Consider the following 18,845-nt stretch of genomic DNA (forward strand, 5'->3'; position numbering starts at 1 on the left):
CATTCAGCTTCTTCAAGAGCTGCACTTAATGTTGCGTGTGTCCGTGTTTCTGGGTCGCAATTTTTGAACCATTCCTTAAGCATCAGGTAGCCTTGTTTTACAGTGACATTAGACTCATCATCAATTTTCAGTTTAGTTGTATCAACTCCTAAAAAAATCGCTGCAAAAGACACAACAATAAGAAATAAATGCAACAACATCAACAATATTAACAATAATATAAAAGATGTGTGTTGTTATAAACATAACAAAGAAACTATTTCAAGAGAGAAATATAAAAAAATAGCTAAGAAACAAGAAAAATATAAGACATTGTTTTCTATTTCTAGGGATGATGAGAAAAATAACAAAGTGGTTAATTAATGGAGATTTTTTAAAAATTAGTTAAAGTTTACACTTGAGAATCTTTTAAGGTAACCGATGGCAGATGTGTTTGTGAAGGCAAAAGTGTATGAGAACCTAAAGAATCAACATAGGGTACCAACAGGCAAACCATTTGATCCATTCATTTCCTCTGCTCAGTATTTCTGGGAGAGTTGTGGGGATAGGGTCCCCAGGCATTTCTTCCATAGGGGCCTATCAGATGTAACCATCATTACATATTTTGGTTGGATTCCCAAGCATCAACAACTAAGTCTATGGATATCATCCAACTATTTAGTGCTTGGTCTACCCCTGGGTCTCCTACTCCATTGGTTTTGACTTTGAGAACCTGTCTTGTAATTCAATCCTGCGACATTCTGATCACATGTCCTAGGTACCAGAGATGTGAAGAAGTGGCTCAACCTGGAGAGACTCCCAGATCTCTGAACTATACATCCTATTGGGTAACATTACTCCAGAGACCCTTCAGAGAAATCCCATATATCTGTCTTAATCTGGCAGATTTCAGATCTGATATTCAAAGGGTCATGAAAGTAATGTCTCTCTGTGAAATCAATCACCTTGCAAAGTTCCCAAAATGACACTGAAAATCAAATGAATAATGATAGACCAACAGTCGATTATTCTAAGTCAAATCCAATCCTTTTTGAATCTACTCCAGATTCAATCAATTCTCCTGAACCCATTCAGTTATTCTTATGTCTCAGTGAGAGAGAGACCAGCCATGGTCTGGCTTCACTTGTGAATATATTTTCTGTCAAATTTCCTTAAATTCATTCTCTCTTTTTGGATGTGGGATATGATATGATTTGGCTGTGTCACCCCTATACTAAGTCTGTTTTTACTGAAGCATTTACAAACATATGTCATGTGGTAAAGTCATTTCAATATGGCAATATAAAAGAGAGAATACCAAACTAATTCCCTATGGATACCGTATTTATTACAACGAGTGGCTTGTAAACGTATCTAACGAGCGAAAGTTAGATACGTTTACAAGCCACTCGTTGTAATAAATATTGTATCCATAGGGAATGAGTTTGGTATTTTATTTATTACACACGAATAAACGACCATATTTTATTAACCCAATAACTAAATTCTTCACGTTTAGTTGTTACTTATGAATGACAAAAGTAGTGCCGTCACCGGGACCTCGGGTCATCACCATGAATTGACCAATCAGAAGCAGCGCTGTCACCGTTACCTCGGGTCATCACCATGGATTGACCAATCAGAAGCAGCGCTCGTAGTATCTGACATATGTTAGATACCAAAAATATCTCAAAGTGTTCTCAATCACATGTGTGTAATAATTGCAATTATCACTTTCAAACACAATAACCCAATCCCTAATGGCTTCAAGAAGACCCTAACTCATGGTCTTTTGATGGAGTAAAGACGAACCAAAAACGTTGTCAATAAACTCAGCTGTTTACCCTCAACATATTTTTCTTCTTTCTTCCTATATTAAATGCTACTTGTATTTTCTTGTGTACCACACACCAACACCAACCTCAGTGGATACTTTATGAAATACCAGTAATATCATTAATAGAATTTATTTTGCAGCTAACCATTCCACTGGAAATTAGGAATGTAACCTGTTCTCTTTCATCCTGACAAATGAAATAGCCCAGGTGAATGTAAAATTTATATAAATCAATTAGGTAGTGTAATTTTATACTCACCTACTTGCCACCAATCTCTTCCTAACCTCTTAGCCACTCTCAGAAGATCCTTCTCCTTCAGCTGTGGACTCCCTGAAATAAATATTTCCAAATTTTATAATTTATACTAAATTTCTTAATCTTTATTCTTGAGGCATGCTTATCATCAATGGTCAACTGGTGACCACTGTGATTTTGGTCAACCTTTTTAATCTATGTAATAGCTCAATATTTTGGTCCACAACAAAATAGATTAAACTTCTTAAACTTCGTCTCTCTATCAAGACATCCTACATAATCTATCAATGTTGCATTTGTCACATTTAATTATCATTTGATAAGACTATTTTTCTCACAGTTCTCTATTTCCCTTCTTATATCTGTACCAAACCTGTGACATGACTTCACTCACCAACATTTTTCTCATCTTCTGCTTAATTCTAATGTCAACCAAGGTGGTTTCCAAAGACCTAACCACAAATACACGGCAGACAAATTCATGTAGGATAAACATACACCTGACATCTTTGTTAAGGGTTGATGTTGGTAATCTTGAATCGTAACTCCGCACATCCCAGGTCACAAGAACATCATCTGATTCAGGAAATATTTTAAGACTCCTTAATAAAGAAGTTCTTTAAAACCCTTTATTCCCCAAAAGTTTTCGCTTATCTATTGCTCATAAGATGTCTTCTTTTTGTGCTATTATCTCGATGCCTCTACTCTTGTGGGACAATGAGGTAGTGTACCATCACCCTAAACAGTTTCTCTTTAACCTTTGACATGCTTTCTTCTGCTACTTTGAATTTCACTTATTTCTGCTGAGCTTTGGCCAATGACGGCAACATTTATTTGCCTTCAACCCTATTCTTGACCAACTAATTAATTAATACAGTCTATTCAGAACTATTTGCATATCCTTTTGCTCTGTTTGTGTTGTTATGCCATCCATTAATGTCGTCTTAGGGGACTTCACTCGAGTTATTTCTTCTGATCAATCTGCTGATCTAATAAACATTTCCATAACAAGTACACAAAATGACTGATATTGTGCAACCCACGGCAATTCCAGTCTCAAGACGATGCGAGTCTGTTGTGAAATGTTCTGTCCTGAAGCGCATTTTGAAATCATTACAGCAACTCTTCATTAGATTCTCAATCTTTTCTCGTATATAAAAGACGTCCGTTGTTTTCAGCAACAATTCGTGTAGTACAGAACGATATGCATTAACCTGATCAAGCCATACAACATTCAAATCGCTTTTGTTCTTCTTTGTATCTTGTATCGCATCCCAGATTCAAAATGCAAGTTCCACACATTCAGGGATTCCTGCCTTCTCTCTTTTACTCTTTACTCTTTTATTTGTTTCAGTGAGCTGACTGTGGCCATGCTGGAGCACCGCTTTTAGTCGAGCATATCAACCCCAGGACTTATTCTTTGTAAGCCTGGTACTTATTCTATTGGTCTCTTTTCTCGAACAAATAAGTTACGGGGACGTACACAAACCAGCATCGGTTGTCAAGTGATGCTGGGGGAACAAACACAGACACACAAACATATACACATACATACATATGTATATATATGCGACGGGTTTATTTCAGTTTCCGTCTACCAAATCCACTCACAAGGCCTTGGTCGGCCCGAGGCTATAGTAGAAGACACTTGCCCAAGGTGCCACGCAGTGGGACATTAACCCGGAACCATGTGGTTTGTAAGCAAGCTACTTACCACACAGCCACTCGGACGCCTTCTGGATACTTTCCGTCCCATAACCATTATTTTGGAGATATGTAGTTGATCTCTTAGCAAGTACACCCATGTAAATCTTGCCATCTTCATTCACGGTTGGAATTGTTCTGAACTGGTCGGTCGATTTTCCTTTAGCTCCCTTTGATAAGTAAACTCCTTTTACCTTGCATCAGCCATCCAGTTCACCTTTATATCACAACTTTCAAAGTAGTAGGTAATACTTATAACACAATTGGGTATAATGCTTGTACACTTTCCATGGTACACCATCCCCTCCTGGGGCACTCTTTGCTCTTGTCCTCTTCCCTCAGCTATATACTTGCTTCTTACTGAAATCCCCAAGCTGAAATATTTGATTGCTGGTTTCCTTGGTAATTTCAAACTGTCCATGAGTGGGAATGTTTGATTTCACTTTGTGTCAGTGTAGGACGCCCGTGTCAACCCGTCTCTTTGCATCTTTATTGCATTTTAGCTTTCCACTCTTAGTATCTGCAAACTGTTTATGAGTAACCTCATATGGGTTCTTAGCAAGCTGCTCTCCATACCCTTTACTATCCTTTCCTGTTTCAACATGTCTCATATTTCTTTGAATAAGTTGAAAAGGAACGTTTAAGTTTTTTGAGGACATGACAATCTTTCTAGAACATGTGCCACAATAAAATGCACCCAGGACCCTTTATAAAGAGGTCGATGTTAAGAAGGGCATACCACCATAGAAAGGCTGAAATATTTTAGTGAGATGTGCTCCTCAACAAATGAAGTTGGGCAGTAATTCTCAATAAGAACTGACTTGGACAGTGACCACCCATGGGAATATGGAAATCATAAATGATGAAGGTCATATCATTGCATTGTATCTTCAAGCGAGAAAGAGAAACAAGGGTTGTTTCATCAAGAAAGCAAAGTCTTCTGCTTGGATAAAGACAATGTTTAGGTGGATGCAATGATAGATTTAGTATCAGTGAAAAACGACAGGGTGTTCACACTTGGAAGATATTTCATAGTAATTCTGCCACATTATGAAAAGCATCTACCTAAACAACCACAATAATAAACAGGAAAAATCATAATTTCCTCACTTGTTTACACTTAAACTACATCACTAGTTTCCTGTGGAAATGATAAAATTAACTCTGTTGTGCCTTTTTAATCCATTATTACCAACTGTGCTTACCTCGATGGATATTTCATGACCTTTCAGTAATATCCATATCTTTAATACAATTATTTTGCAGGTAATCTTTCAATTTGAAAGTAAGAATATAACCTGTTTTCAGTTATTCTTTCAAGCACAATATGCCCAGGGTAAGTAAACTTTATAGAAATCAATTGGGAACTGTTATTTTATACTCACCACCTTGCTTGGATGTAGCCCCTAATAACTGTGCATCTGATTGAACTCCTTTGTCCTCAAACTTTGGAGACACTGAAAGAGATATTTCAAGGTAAAGTATACTAGCCATCTCAATATGGCTAACCACTAAGGGTGGCTGTTACTGTAGCTTGTAGCCCCAGGAGATCATCGTCTCCAGCTGGATTTAGGCACACTTTCTGTGCCCTTATGATATTTGCAAAGGGAGGTCATCCCTCTCTCGTCAACCTAAGTGATACGCACGGACTGCAGTTTCTAGGTATTTGCCTGTCTTCGATATTTCAAGGTTTTACATTTAATCGTATTTCTTTAGTATAAATAAACTATATTCTTTTATTGTTAGACATTTCTATCTCCAATGGTCAACTGGTGACACTCTGGGTTTGGTCAAGATTTTTATACTCTCTACAGTGACCCCATGTAATAACTCAGTATTTACGTCCACAACGAAATTGACTGACCGTCCTAAATCTCCACCATCTATTAAGACATCATACATAATCTAACAATGTTACCGTATTTCATTTAATTATCACTTGATAAAACTGTTTCCCCTTAGTTCTGTCTTTCTTTTCTTCTATCTGTGTCCAATCTATGACATATCATTGTTGTCTCACTTCTAGATTTCACTAACCAACATTCGTCTTATCTTCTGCTTAATTGTAAAGTCAGGGAAGTTGGTCATCAAAGATCTAACCACAGACACAACAGACAACTTCAAGTAGGATAAACATACAACTCCTCTCTTTGTTAAACGTTGCTGCTGGTAATCATTAATTTTAACTGCCTGCATCACAGTTTAACGGGATGTCAAGTGAAATATTTGAAAACACCCTAAAAAGTTCTTTTTTTAAATGGTGAGCAATGAATAGTTTTACACAGGTGGAACGGAAGGTGATATCAGGTGTTCTAAAAGACATCACCTCATTAACAACTTATAAGAAACTGTTCATCCATATATTATTACAGTGAAAATAACTGAAATGATATACCTGAACAGGTTTTCAAGGAAATAGGGTATCTCTGTTGACCCTATTTTATACAGCAGTCAAAGTTTACCCACTCATTTAATGTTTCCTCTATGACTGTGGTGGACATCCATGGTTTGAAAACCCAGTCACAAGTAAATTTGAGAACACAAAAGTTACACCATTAAATGACAGAGACTGTCTTTCAGATGCCAATATAAAAAGAACATTACGAGGAACATGTAACTCTACTTACATCCCACACCATCAACACTACTATGTCATTTGTCCCTTATGCTAATTAAGATTAACTAATTAAAAAAGGTCATTATCATGCTTTATGAAATAGATTTAATTAGTGTCGCATATATAAAGAAATATGTTTCACAACATACTGTTTGATACGGAATGAAAGCAGAACAATAACATCTGAACTTTACTGGACGTTGGATGTCAATAATCCCAAATTGTAGGGATATGGTCCAATACCCAAGAAAACAATAGAAATCCATAGAGGGTAGCACAATGTAAAATCTTAGATGAGGGCAGAAGATGATGCTATGACAAAATAAGGTTACATTTCAGAGATAAAAGCATTGAGTACTGGTGTGGACGTAATCACCTTACCCACTGCCCCAAACTGGCCGGCATTAAGCTAACGTTTCAAATCAGTTTTCTTATACATATTAAAGCGGGGAACTGGCAGAATCGTTAGCACATTGCCCCAAATGCTTAGAGGCATTTCTTGCGGTTTAATGTTCTGAGTTCGAATTCTGCCTTGGTTGACTTTGCTTTCATCCTTTAAGGGCGGATAAAATAAGCAGCAGTTGAGCACTGGGGGTGATTAAATTGAAATACCCCCTACATCGAGCTCTCTGGCCTTGTGTCAAAACTTTAAAATCAATATTCTTATACCGAGTTTATAATATATTTTTTGTTGTTTTATGACCCCAATATGTATTCAAATCAGAGATGTTCTTGGTAGATACCCCAGTGAGAAGCAACATGTTACGACAAATATCTCACTAGGCAACAACAACAACAACAATAACCTATCGGGAAACAGGGCCCAGGACTTGGGAGAGAAATAGATAAAAACTTTCTCATCAACTCACCTGTTTACACACCATCAACAACATACTTTCCTCCCCTGTTCCAAAAGACAATATCAACTCTGTTGTGTCTTCTAATAAATCCATTTTACCAATCATGTTACCCTTGATTTTATGAAACTTCAGTAATATCTTTACTATTTTACTCTTTTACTTGTTTCAGTCATTTGATCATTGCCATGCTGGAGCACCGCCTTTAGTCAAGCAAATCGACCCCAGGACTTATTCGTTGAAAGCCTAGTACTTAATCTGTCGGTCTCTTTTGCCGAACCGCTACGTTATGGGGACATAAACATACCAGCATCGGTTGTCAAGTGATGCTGGAGTGACAAACATAGGCACACAAACATATATACACACATACATATATATATCTATATATACATATATACGATGGGCTTCTTTCAGTTTCCGTCTACCAAATCCACTCTGAAGGCTTTGGTCGGCCCGAGGCTATAGTAGAAGACAATTGTCCAAGGTGCCACGCACTGGGAATGAACCCGGAACCACGTGGTCGGTAAGCAAACTACTTACCACACAGACACTCTTTAATAGAATTACTTTACAGTTAAACTTTCAAAAAACGCAATTTTTTACATTATTGAGAGACATTCCTTCCTTGCAATGGTCAATTGGTAACCATTATGATTTTGGTCCACATTTTTCTAGTTTCTGTTCACCTGTTTACCCCTAAACAACAACATATCTTAGTTCTTGGTTCCAAAAGACAATATTAACTCTATTGTGTTTTCTAATTTATCCATTTTTCCATCCAAGGCAACAAAGATTTTATGAAATTTCAGCGATATATTTCATCGACTCCTTTTGCAGCTAACATTTCAAATGGAAATTAGAGATGGGCCCTGTTCTCAGTCCTTCTGACAAACAAAACAGCTCAGGGAGTGGAGAATTTATAGGAATCAGTTAGGTACATTGATTTCTATAAATTTTTCCATCGCTTGTGTTTTATGGAAACGAATTGGTCATAGCAAGTGGAGGCGCACGGCTTAATGGTTAGGGTATTTGACTCATGATTGTAAGATTGGGGTTTCGATTCCTTCACCAGGCAATACGTTGCGTTCTTGAGCAAAACACTTCCGTTCACTCAGCTGGCAAAAATAAGTAATCTTACAGCGAACTAGTGCCCTGTTCAGGGAGGAATGTATACGCTAGAGAAACCGGGAAACCAACCCTATGCCTCTTATGGGATAACATAATTAGGTACAGTTATTTCATACTCACCAACTGGTCCTGCCACCATCTGGACTTCCATCTTTGACGAATTTGGACCAACTGAAAAATACATTTCAAAGTGGTTTTAGTAAAATTTCTTTATCCTTTCTAATAATCGATATTTTATTATTGTGAGACATTCGTGTCATCACTGATGACAACATGCTTTTGAGAACATTTGTATGCTTTCTACAGTGGGGCCAAGTAATGGTTCACTATTTGAGTCCACAACAGAATAGACTACACTTAACAACCCTTCTCTGTCTCTTAAGTCATCCAACAATTCTAACAATTCTGAAATTATCTCATTTAATTATCCCCTAATAACCGATTTCTCTTAGCTTCGTTTGGGTTTTCTTATATTTGTGCCAGATCTATGACAAGACATCTCTAATCAACATTCGTCTCATCTTCTGCTTAAATCCAGTGTCAACCAAGTTGAGCATCGAAGTCCTAGCCTCAAACACGACATACCACTTCCAGACGGATATATATCTATATCTATCTATTTGTTTTGCAAGATTTTTGATGTGAAATGGTGTGTTGAAACAGATATTGTTGTATTTAGGAATGGTCATTTTGCCAGTTTAGCCAATAAAAACACACGCACTATATATTTGGTGTTACTTTGCTTCAGCGTTATTTATTTTTTACTTTAATCTTAATCTTATTTCGGCAAGAGTTCTTTCATCACACTCCTGTGACCTCATCAGTGGTCCTTTGCTTTCTTCTTTCTTATTTGTGTGTCTCTCCTTACTAACCATCAGCCCTTTTGTATTTTGTATTCCTATTGTACGTGTCCTCATTTGTGCATGCGTATACCTCTATGTGTGTCTATGTTTAGTTAGTGTGCGTGGGGGGGGGGTTGAAGTGCCTGTAATATTTGTATCTCCTGTTTATATACGTACGTGTAATTTGTTTTTGCTTTTGGCCGAAATAAGATTAAGATTAATATAAAAAATAAATAAGACTGAAGCAAAGTAACACCAAATATATAGTGCGTGTGTTTTTATTGGCTAAACTGGCAAAATGACCATTCCCAAATACAACAATATATCTATCTATCTATCTCTCTCTCTCTATATATATATATATAGATAGATATATATGTATATACACACACACACACATACACACACACATATATATACACACACACACACACACACACACACACACACACACACACACACATATATATATATATATATATATACCTGCTCTCTTTGTTATTGGTTACTACTAGTAATCTTTAATCTTAATTACCCACATCACAGTTCCCCGGAATGTAATCAGATGTGGGGAAATATCTGAAGATATTTCAATGTCATTCATCCTCCTGAATAAAGCAGGTCAAACAGAAAGTGACATCAGGTCTAACAGGAAGTGATATCTCGTGTCCTAAATTAACACACTACATTCACACAAAACCTCATTAACGACATAAAACTTGTCGTCCACACATTATTGCTGTGAAAATATTTGAAACGGTTCAGAAGAACTGATACTCGGGAATACTAATCTATACATCAATCAAAGTTTCCCCACCCTTTTGATGTCCCCTCTCTAATGTTGGCCCCTAAACCCTCAGTTGAGATTTTCTTATTGAGTCTCCTATTTTTATAAGGCTCACTTGATATTCATATAAATGCAGTTGTTTTTAATTATCAGCTTCCGAAGATATTGATAAATCATTAATCACTCTAATCACACACAAGATGTCGGTATTTACTGATAGAACCTTGGTGATTTATTGGTATTTAGTCACCATTTATAATTCAGTATTCTTTATTATTTTTATGTTGCAGAAAGTAACCATCTTGAAGTGTGACAAAGTCTTCTAATTGGACAAGAACAATGTTTAGTGGGAGTAGTGAGAGACATAATATGACAGAGAAAAAGACACCTGGAACATCTTTTATCAAAAGTGTGCTTGATTAAGGCAGAACTGGATTTACACAACAACATGAAATACAATATTCCACACCATAAAGCCCATGAGACAAACAGACAGATCATACAGTATTATTACCCAAACTATTTTTGTTCGTTATCTTCTGTCCACACGTAGGGCATCGTTTAGGTATCTTTTGGGGACAGCATTTCTTACACAGCGAAAGATGTTTACATGGAAAGAACGTCTCTGTGGCCACTTCGTCTTCACAAAACACACATCTGAGGAACAAAAACATGAACACATCCCATTAATAACATTCATTTATAACAAATATTACATTGTGTGCATATTTACAGTAGAGAATATTATGCGACACCACAATTAAACAATTACATATGGGCGAATTTGTGTGTATATAAATGCAGACACAGACACACAGACACAGACAGAGATACACACACACACACATACACACACACATATATATATATATATATATAAATGGACACAAATATTAATAAGTATATGTCATGACATTGATACATCACAAAAACTGATGTACGCAAAGTGAACAACATATATTCCAGAAATATAATTCACTTATATATATATGTGTGTCTGTGTGTGTGTGTGTGTGTGTGTCCGAGTCAGTCGCCATGATAGATTGTTAGCCGCTACACACATTTTTTTCTCTCCTTGTTTCTATCCTTGTTTTTTTTTCCGTGTCCCTTTCTGTAGAAGAGCGAAGGCTCGAAACGTAAAAGACTTTTTCTATTCCTTCAATACCACCTGTCATCGTCTTTTGTTTTTTTCGTAAACTCTCCCTATATATATATATATATATATGTATATATATATATATATATGTGTGTGTGTGTGTGTGTGTGTGTGTGTGTTTGTGTGTGTGTGTGCGTATATGTATATATATATATATATATATACATATACGCACACACACACACACACACATATATATATATATATATATATATATACACGGGGGGAAATAATATACGTGCATGTCAAAATTCTTTCTTTATTTAATTTCTAATGAACATAAATGGGATATACCACTATTATATATTTGCATACAGATGCATAAACTAAGAATATGCAAAAGAAACTAACACACCTCCCAAACCCTCAGAGTTGGCACGCTCAACGTTGGCACATTGAAAGGTAGGTCTGGAGAGATTGTAGAGCTGCTTGAACGGAGACGTGTGGATGTATGCTGTATCCAGGAAGTAAGGTGGAGAGGAGGTTCTGCTAGGCTCCTCACGGGCAAGGAACACAGGTACAAGATTTTCTGGGCAGGGAACATTGACGGAGTCGGGGGCGTGGGTATACTTCTTGCGGAGAAATGGATAGGTAAGGTAATCGAGGTAGTCAGAGTAAGTGACAGAGTAATTAAAATTAGATTAGTTCTTCACCATAGGACAGCTACCATCATCTCGGCATATGCCCCTCAACCAGGGCTACCGGAAGGACAAAAAGACCAATTCTATGACACCCTATTGCGGACTACCTCATTGACAAATGACAGTGACCTTCTCTTCGTGGCAGGTGATTTCAATGGACATGTTGGACGACATGTCAGGGGCTTCCATGGCATCCATGGAGGCCACGGTTTTGGCTCTTGAAATGAGGAGGGAACCAGGCTGCTGGAGTTCTGCGATGCAAATGACCTTATGGTCTGCAATACCCACTTCAGGAAACCCACCTCTCACCTAGTCACCTACCGTTCTGGCAGACACACCAGCCAGATTGACTACATCCTTGCCAGAAAAAGGGAAAGAGGGCTGATTATAAATGCCAAAACCAACCCAGGCGAAGAATGTACTCCCCAACATAGATTAGTAGTTAGCGACTTCAGGATCAGAGCTAAATGGTTGCCCAGAAGAAGACCAGCTTGGAGGAGAAGGGTCTGGAAGCTTAAAGATCCTGCAAATGGACAGAGATTTAGAGACATACTACTCGAAGCCTCTGACGAAATAGAAGGGGATATAGCTCCACTTAATGTGGAAGACAACTGGAGATTTCTACGGGACAATCTGCTGACAGCCACTGACCAGATCTGTGGATGGAGCAAAGTACCATCTCGACCCAGAGTTACATGGTGGTGGAACACGGTGGTTGACGGGGCTATTAGACAAAAGAGACAGGCTTGGAAGGACTGGAAGAACGGTGGTAGCAGGGAATTGTATCAGACAGCCAAAAGGGAAGCTAGGAGACAGGTTTATTTAGCCAGAGGGGAAGCGGATAAGAAAAAATTTGCCAATGTTCTGAGCCGTGAGGATGAAAGACTTGAGGTATTTCGTGTTGCAAGACAGTGTGTGAGAGAGAATCGTGATGTGGTAGGAGAGAAGTGTGTTCGCATGGATGATGGTTCACTTGCGCTAAATGAGGATGCAAAGAGAGAGGTTTGGAGATGCCACTATGAAAGTTTGCTGAATAAAGAAAATGAATGGGATAAAGAGAGTCTGCCAAATGTTGACCCAACAGAGGGACCAGCTATCCGAGTTGATAGTTCCGTGGTAGCTAAGGCAATTAGAAGCATGAAGACAGGGAAAGCCCCAGGCCCATCAGGAATTACTGCAGAGATGCTCAAAATATCTGGCAGTGTCGGCTATAACCTAGTCACCCGTATAGTCAACCAGGTGATACACGAAGGAGTCATACCCAATGACTGGTGTAGCAGCATACTAGTCAACTGCTACAAAGGTAAAGGTGATGCCCTGGATACAAATAATTACAGAGGTATCAAGCTGTTGGATCAGGTAATGAAGGTTACGGAGAGAGTCATAGCCCAACTAATTAGAGAGAGAGTTAGTTTAGATGAGATGCAGTTTGGGTTTGTCCCAGGGAAAAGCACCACTGATGCTATATTCCTGGTAAGGCAGCTGCAGGAGAAATACCTAGCCAAGGATAAGCCCCTGTACCTGGCTTTCGTTGACATGGAGAAAGCCTTTGATAGGGTCCCCCGATCCCTCATCTGGTGGTCAATGAGGAAACTAGGGATAGATGAATGGCTGGTGAGGGCTGTGCAAGCCATGTACAGAGATGCCGTAAGTAAGGTTAGAGTTGGCAACATGTACACAGAAGAATTCAAGTAGAGGTTGGGGTCCACCAGGGTTCAGTACTCAGCCCCCTCCTATTTATCATAGTCCTCCAGGCAATAACGGAGGAATTCAAGACAGTTGCCCCTGGGAGCTCCTCTATGCTGACGACCTCGCTCTAATCGCTGAGTCACTATCAGAACTGGAGGAGAAGTTCCAGGTGTGGAAGGAGGGTTTAGAATCGAGGGGCCTTAGAGTCAACCTAGCTAAAACCAAAGTACTAATAAGTAGAAAGGTAGAAAACCCACAAATATCCTCAGGAAGATGGCCCTGCTCGATCTGTAGAAAAGGTGTAGGTAGAAACTCTATAAGATGTACCCAGTGTAAGCTATGGACACATAAGAGGTGCAGCAATGTCAAAGGTAGGCTAACTGGGAAGATAGTTTTTGTACGTGGCAGGTGCTCTGGAGCATTGACCTCCGAAAATCTGCAGAAAACAACTTCTGTCACTTTCCGGGGGGAAAAACTAGAAGTAGTTGATAGCTTCCACTATCTAGGTGACCAAGTCAGTAGTGGGGGTGGGTGCGCTGAAAGTGTAACTGCTAGAATAAGAATAGCCTGGGCAAAGTTTAGGGAGCTCTTACCTCTGCTGGTGACTAAAGGCCTCTCGCTCAGAGTAAAAGGCAGACTGTATGATGCATGTGTACGAACAGCTATGCTACATGGCAGTGAAACATGGGCCGTGACTGCTGAGGACATGCGTAAGCTCGTGAGGAACGAAGCCAGTATGCTCCAATGGATGTGTAATGTCAGTGTACTTACTCGACAGAGCGTGTACCTTGAGAGAAATGTTGTACCTAAGAAGCATCAGTTGTTGTGTGCAAGAGAGACGATTGCGCTGGTATGGTCATGTGGCGAGAATGGATGAAGATAGGTGTGTGAGAAAGTGCCAATCCCTAGCAGTTGAGGGAACCCGTGGAAGAGGTAGACCCAGGAAAACCTGGGACGAGGGGTGAAGCACGACCTTCGGACGTTAGGTCTCACCATGGAAATGACTAGAGACCGAGACCTATGGAAGTATGCTGTGCGTGAGAAGACCCGGCAAGACTAGTGAAGCCATAATCCGTGGCCCCTACCTGGGACGTAGTCAGTCCACCTGTGCATACCTTCCTTCTTGTGACACTTGTGAAGACCTGTTGAGGCAAGTGAGAATCGAATCGTATCGAATCAAATCGAACCAAATCAAAATAGATGAACATCAATGGAATTTGTATCCTCGTGGTACCAGTGCCGGTGGCACATAAGAAAACCATCCGAACGTGACCGTAGCCAGTACCGCAATGACTGGCCTCCGTGCTGAGGGCACGTAACAAACACCATCCGAGCGTGGCCGTCCGCCAGCCTCGTCTGGCACCTGTGTCGGTGACACATAAGAAAACACCATCCGAGCGTGGCCGTCTGCCAGCCTCGTCTGGCACCTGTGTCGGTGGCACATAAAAAACACCATCCGAGCGTGGCCGTCTGCCAGCCTCGTCTGGCACCTGTGTCGGTGGCACATAAAATCACCCACTACACTCTCGGAGTGGTTGGCGTTAGGAAGGGCATCCAGCTGTAGAAACACTGCCACATCTGACTGGCCTGGTGCAGCTTCGGCTTCCCAGACCCAGTTGAACCGTCCAACCCATGCTAGCATGGAAGCGGACGTTAAACGATGATGATGAGATGATGATGATTATAGTAACTAGGAATTTATATACATTATAAATATTTAGGGGTGAAAAAAGTATTCGTACAGAATATAAATAACTGATAATTCTGATATGATACTTCGTAGCATAACCATTATTCAGTTCCACTTCAACCAATCTCTTCTTGTAGTTCTTCACCAATGACTCGCATGTTTCTTTAGGAACTTTTTTCTATTCTTCTTGACAAATTTTCTTCAAATCTGTAATGCATGTTGGGGCTCTTGAATTTCAGTTTTCAAATAACGCCACAAATTTTCAATGGGGTTCAAGTCAGGTGACAGGCTTGGCCATTACAATAATTTTATATTGTGATTGACAATCCATATTTGGTAGACTTCACCGTGTGCTTAGGGCCGTTACCCTATTGTAAAACCCACCCTTCACAAAGCTGGAGCTTTTCAACAGAGTCCCATAAATTATTGTTCAAAATATTTTGGTACATCTCTGCATTCATTCTACCATCTATCACATGTAAATTGCCAGTACCATTTGCAGAGAAACACCCCCACACCTCCAATCTTTACGGTAGGAATTGTGTTTTTACTCCAAACATGGGTAAGCGAATTTCGTCCAAACAATTCATTTTCGTCTCGTCTGTCCATAGAACATTTTCCCAGAATGTATCAGATTTATCTTTATGTTCATAACAAATTTTAAACGGGCATCTCTATGCCTTTTAGTCAACAGAGGAGTTTTTTCTAGGAGAGCGTGACTTCAGTTCATTCCTATGAAAACTCCTTTCTGGTGATTATTGCGTTTTTTTATATTCTTCTCTTCATTTTTCTTAAAGATCTTGGGGAAATCTTGCGTGGTGCTCCGGATCTTATTCTGTTTTCAACAGTTCCCGATTCCTTATATCTTTGAATAAATGAAGATATGGTAGTAAGCGGAATACAAAGTGTCTCTGATATTTTCCTGTAACTTTTACCTACTTTCTACAGTTCAATAATTAAGTTTTTCTCTGAATTTGTGAGTTCTTTACTTTTCGCCATTATTGCGATATCACTTTATGTTGTCTCAGTGCTGAATGAAGAAGCTAGTGTTTTGACACTCAAAAATGAAAACTGATAAGATTATTGGAATAAACAAATTTCTAGTAAAAAATATTTTAACAGTATTTTGTGGCATAGAAAATCATACATTTATTCTGTACGAATACTTTTTTCACCCTAAATATTTATAATTGTATATAAATTCATTAGTTACCATAATTTATTAGTTTCTTTTGCATATTCTTAGTTTATGCATGTGTATGCAAATATATAATAGTGGTATATCCCATTTATGTTCATTAGAAATTAAATAAAGAATTTTGACAGACGAATATTTATTTCCTCCCCACAGTATAATATATACATATAATATATATATATATATATATATATATATATATATACATGTATGTATCTATGTATGCATATATAAATACGTATGTATGTATGTATCCATGTATGTATCTATGTATGCATGTATAATACGTATGTATGTATGTATCCATGTATGTACACTCATTGTATGTGTTTGTAGTGATTTTCTCAGGATAGCTCACATGGACATGACTGGTGGGACAGAGAAAACAGAGGAACAATCTGTTGGTAGACAGATAAATTCCATCACTTCACTATTTACTTCTACATTTTCTCATTGGTCCCAAATCTTTAAAAGGGAACTGAGAGGGGTGGGTGGGGATTTTAGGAGAGGTATAAAGTCAACACAACCAATCATTTGAATGTAATCAAAATAATGTTCTTTCTTTAATTATCTTAACATCTGCATATTGTTTATTGTTCTTCTTACTGCTGTTGTCTAACCTTTCCTTAAGCCACTAAGACAGTATAATGTAACAGTAGAATTAAAACAATATAAACATATAAACACGGTTATATACAAAACAGAAAATGTAATGGTTTATCTTGTCATTGCCAGTGAATACTTACTGCATTGGTGGGAATAACATATTTAACGTCTTTTTTAAATTTTCCTTTTCTATTAGGTCCAATGGTGTTCTGCCAATTTTGTTTTTACAGTAAAAGTTGGCCACGTGGTGGGCTAGGTAGCAAGCAACTACCACACCAGAGTACCTTTGTTTCTTTCCCAGTTTCAGATCTTTTAAGTACTTCAAATGATGAAATATAAAATGATGAGTTAAAGATTACACAAACATATACTAAAGATGCCCCAAATTACACAACAGTTCAACTACATTTACACATAGTTTGTTTCCCCAGTGATTAAACTAATCACACAGCGTTGATTTCTTACATCATCTCTTAGTGAGTCCACTTTTCATTATCATTTGTTTTTACTTTACGTTCTACATTAAGAAAAACATTATGATCATTATATTGAAGAAAACACACATTAGTGGTCAACGTTATTGCTTAACAATGATATTTAAGGAGTAAATATTTACTTGCCAATCACAAATGTCACAAACTATTCAATTAAAACACAATATAAAGTTATTATAACATCAAGTCAAATATACAAAATATAAGGACAGAAATGTCACAATAATGAAAGACAACAAACCAACAAGAACCTATCTCTACAACTGGCTTGATAAAGCCAAATGGCCACAGCAAGAGAAATACTTACGGAAGAGTATTGTACATATAAGTACTAGCTTAAGGTGACCCGCTCTACGCGTGGGTGAGGGTGTGATTGTTACTTTCTGTTGCTTCCTTTGTTTCTTATCGCCATATTCACCTTCTTTGTTCCTCTCTCCTTTCTCTCTCGCATCCCCACTCTCTTACTCTTCATTTATCTCGGACTCTCCCTCACTTTCCATTGCTTTTTATCTTTCTCTATCTATCTATCTCCCATTTATAAAAAATTAGATTTCCGTGCTTAAATTACAAATCTTCTACTTTACCATGTTGAAAATTTGATTGAAATCGGGCAAAAGGTGTCCAATCTAAACCCCAATTGTCCCCCAAAATCAATAAAATCCCTATTTTCACACCAAAACGACCACAGTAGCGCCCAAAAGTCTCTCAAACAATTTCTCACCGCAAGTTACCCCCTCTTTTAAATTGTAATCCCCTTCCAGGCCCAATTACACATATTTTTACATAAAATCCAATTTGTATCATCGTTCGCCTTCTTCATTTGATAGATTAGAAATACATACCCGGCCTTGTTCGGAATTAAAATAGTTTATTATTGTTTTACTCGTTTTGGTATTATAACCCGATTTCATTCGGGTCTAAGCGGGCCACATTTTAAAAGATGAGGAATTTTGCCCTAGAGTCCATGCCTTTCAATTGAGCAAATTCGAAGTTCCAATACAAACTCGCTAGCACTTTTAACATAGGTGTGCATATTTTTAGCCAATCCAACCACATATGCACACAGTATATATATAAATAACACAATATATCTGTTTAATAATATCTGTTATGACTGTGCGATGGAGGTGGGCGATATTAATTCACATTCTAAAAGACCTGTGGCGAGAATATTTTAAACTTTTGCGGTTGTCATCGCTTTCTGTCTATAGATACAGACAGATGTACAGTGAGAGAGGTGGTGCAAGAAAGAGTGACAGAGAGACATCGTTATAGAGGGATCAAAAAATCACTCTTTTTGCCATAGCAACCACATCTTATAGCTTGCGAATTTTAACCATCGCGGGTCTCTTCTCACCACG

General features: G+C 38.2%; 1 protein-coding gene across 2 annotated transcripts in view; it reads right to left on the minus strand.

Annotated features, from left to right (window-relative positions):
- Positions 1 to 17,428, minus strand: part of LOC115230944 — a 17,675-nt gene extending 247 nt beyond the window's left edge. The window contains exons 1-6 of one of the 2 annotated variants that reach the window (XM_029801048.2): positions 17,131 to 17,424; positions 10,525 to 10,667; positions 8,502 to 8,552; positions 5,162 to 5,233; positions 2,076 to 2,147; positions 1 to 160 (exon numbers count right to left, since the gene is read on the minus strand). The exon at positions 1 to 160 is cut by the window's left edge and continues 247 nt beyond it. In XM_029801048.2, coding sequence (XP_029656908.1) covers positions 1 to 160; positions 2,076 to 2,147; positions 5,162 to 5,233; positions 8,502 to 8,552; positions 10,525 to 10,667; positions 17,131 to 17,150 — 518 coding nt within the window. In that variant the 5' untranslated portion in view covers positions 17,151 to 17,424. Of the gene's footprint in view, positions 161 to 2,075; positions 2,148 to 5,161; positions 5,234 to 8,501; positions 8,553 to 10,524; positions 10,668 to 17,130 lie in introns of both variants that reach the window. The other variant, XM_029801049.2, reaches the window with a different exon arrangement.
- Between the last annotated feature and the right edge of the window lie 1,417 nt (positions 17,429 to 18,845).

This window comes from Octopus sinensis, unplaced genomic scaffold (assembly GCF_006345805.1).
Source record: "Octopus sinensis unplaced genomic scaffold, ASM634580v1 Contig16864, whole genome shotgun sequence".
Lineage (NCBI taxonomy): Eukaryota > Metazoa > Mollusca > Cephalopoda > Octopoda > Octopodidae > Octopus > Octopus sinensis.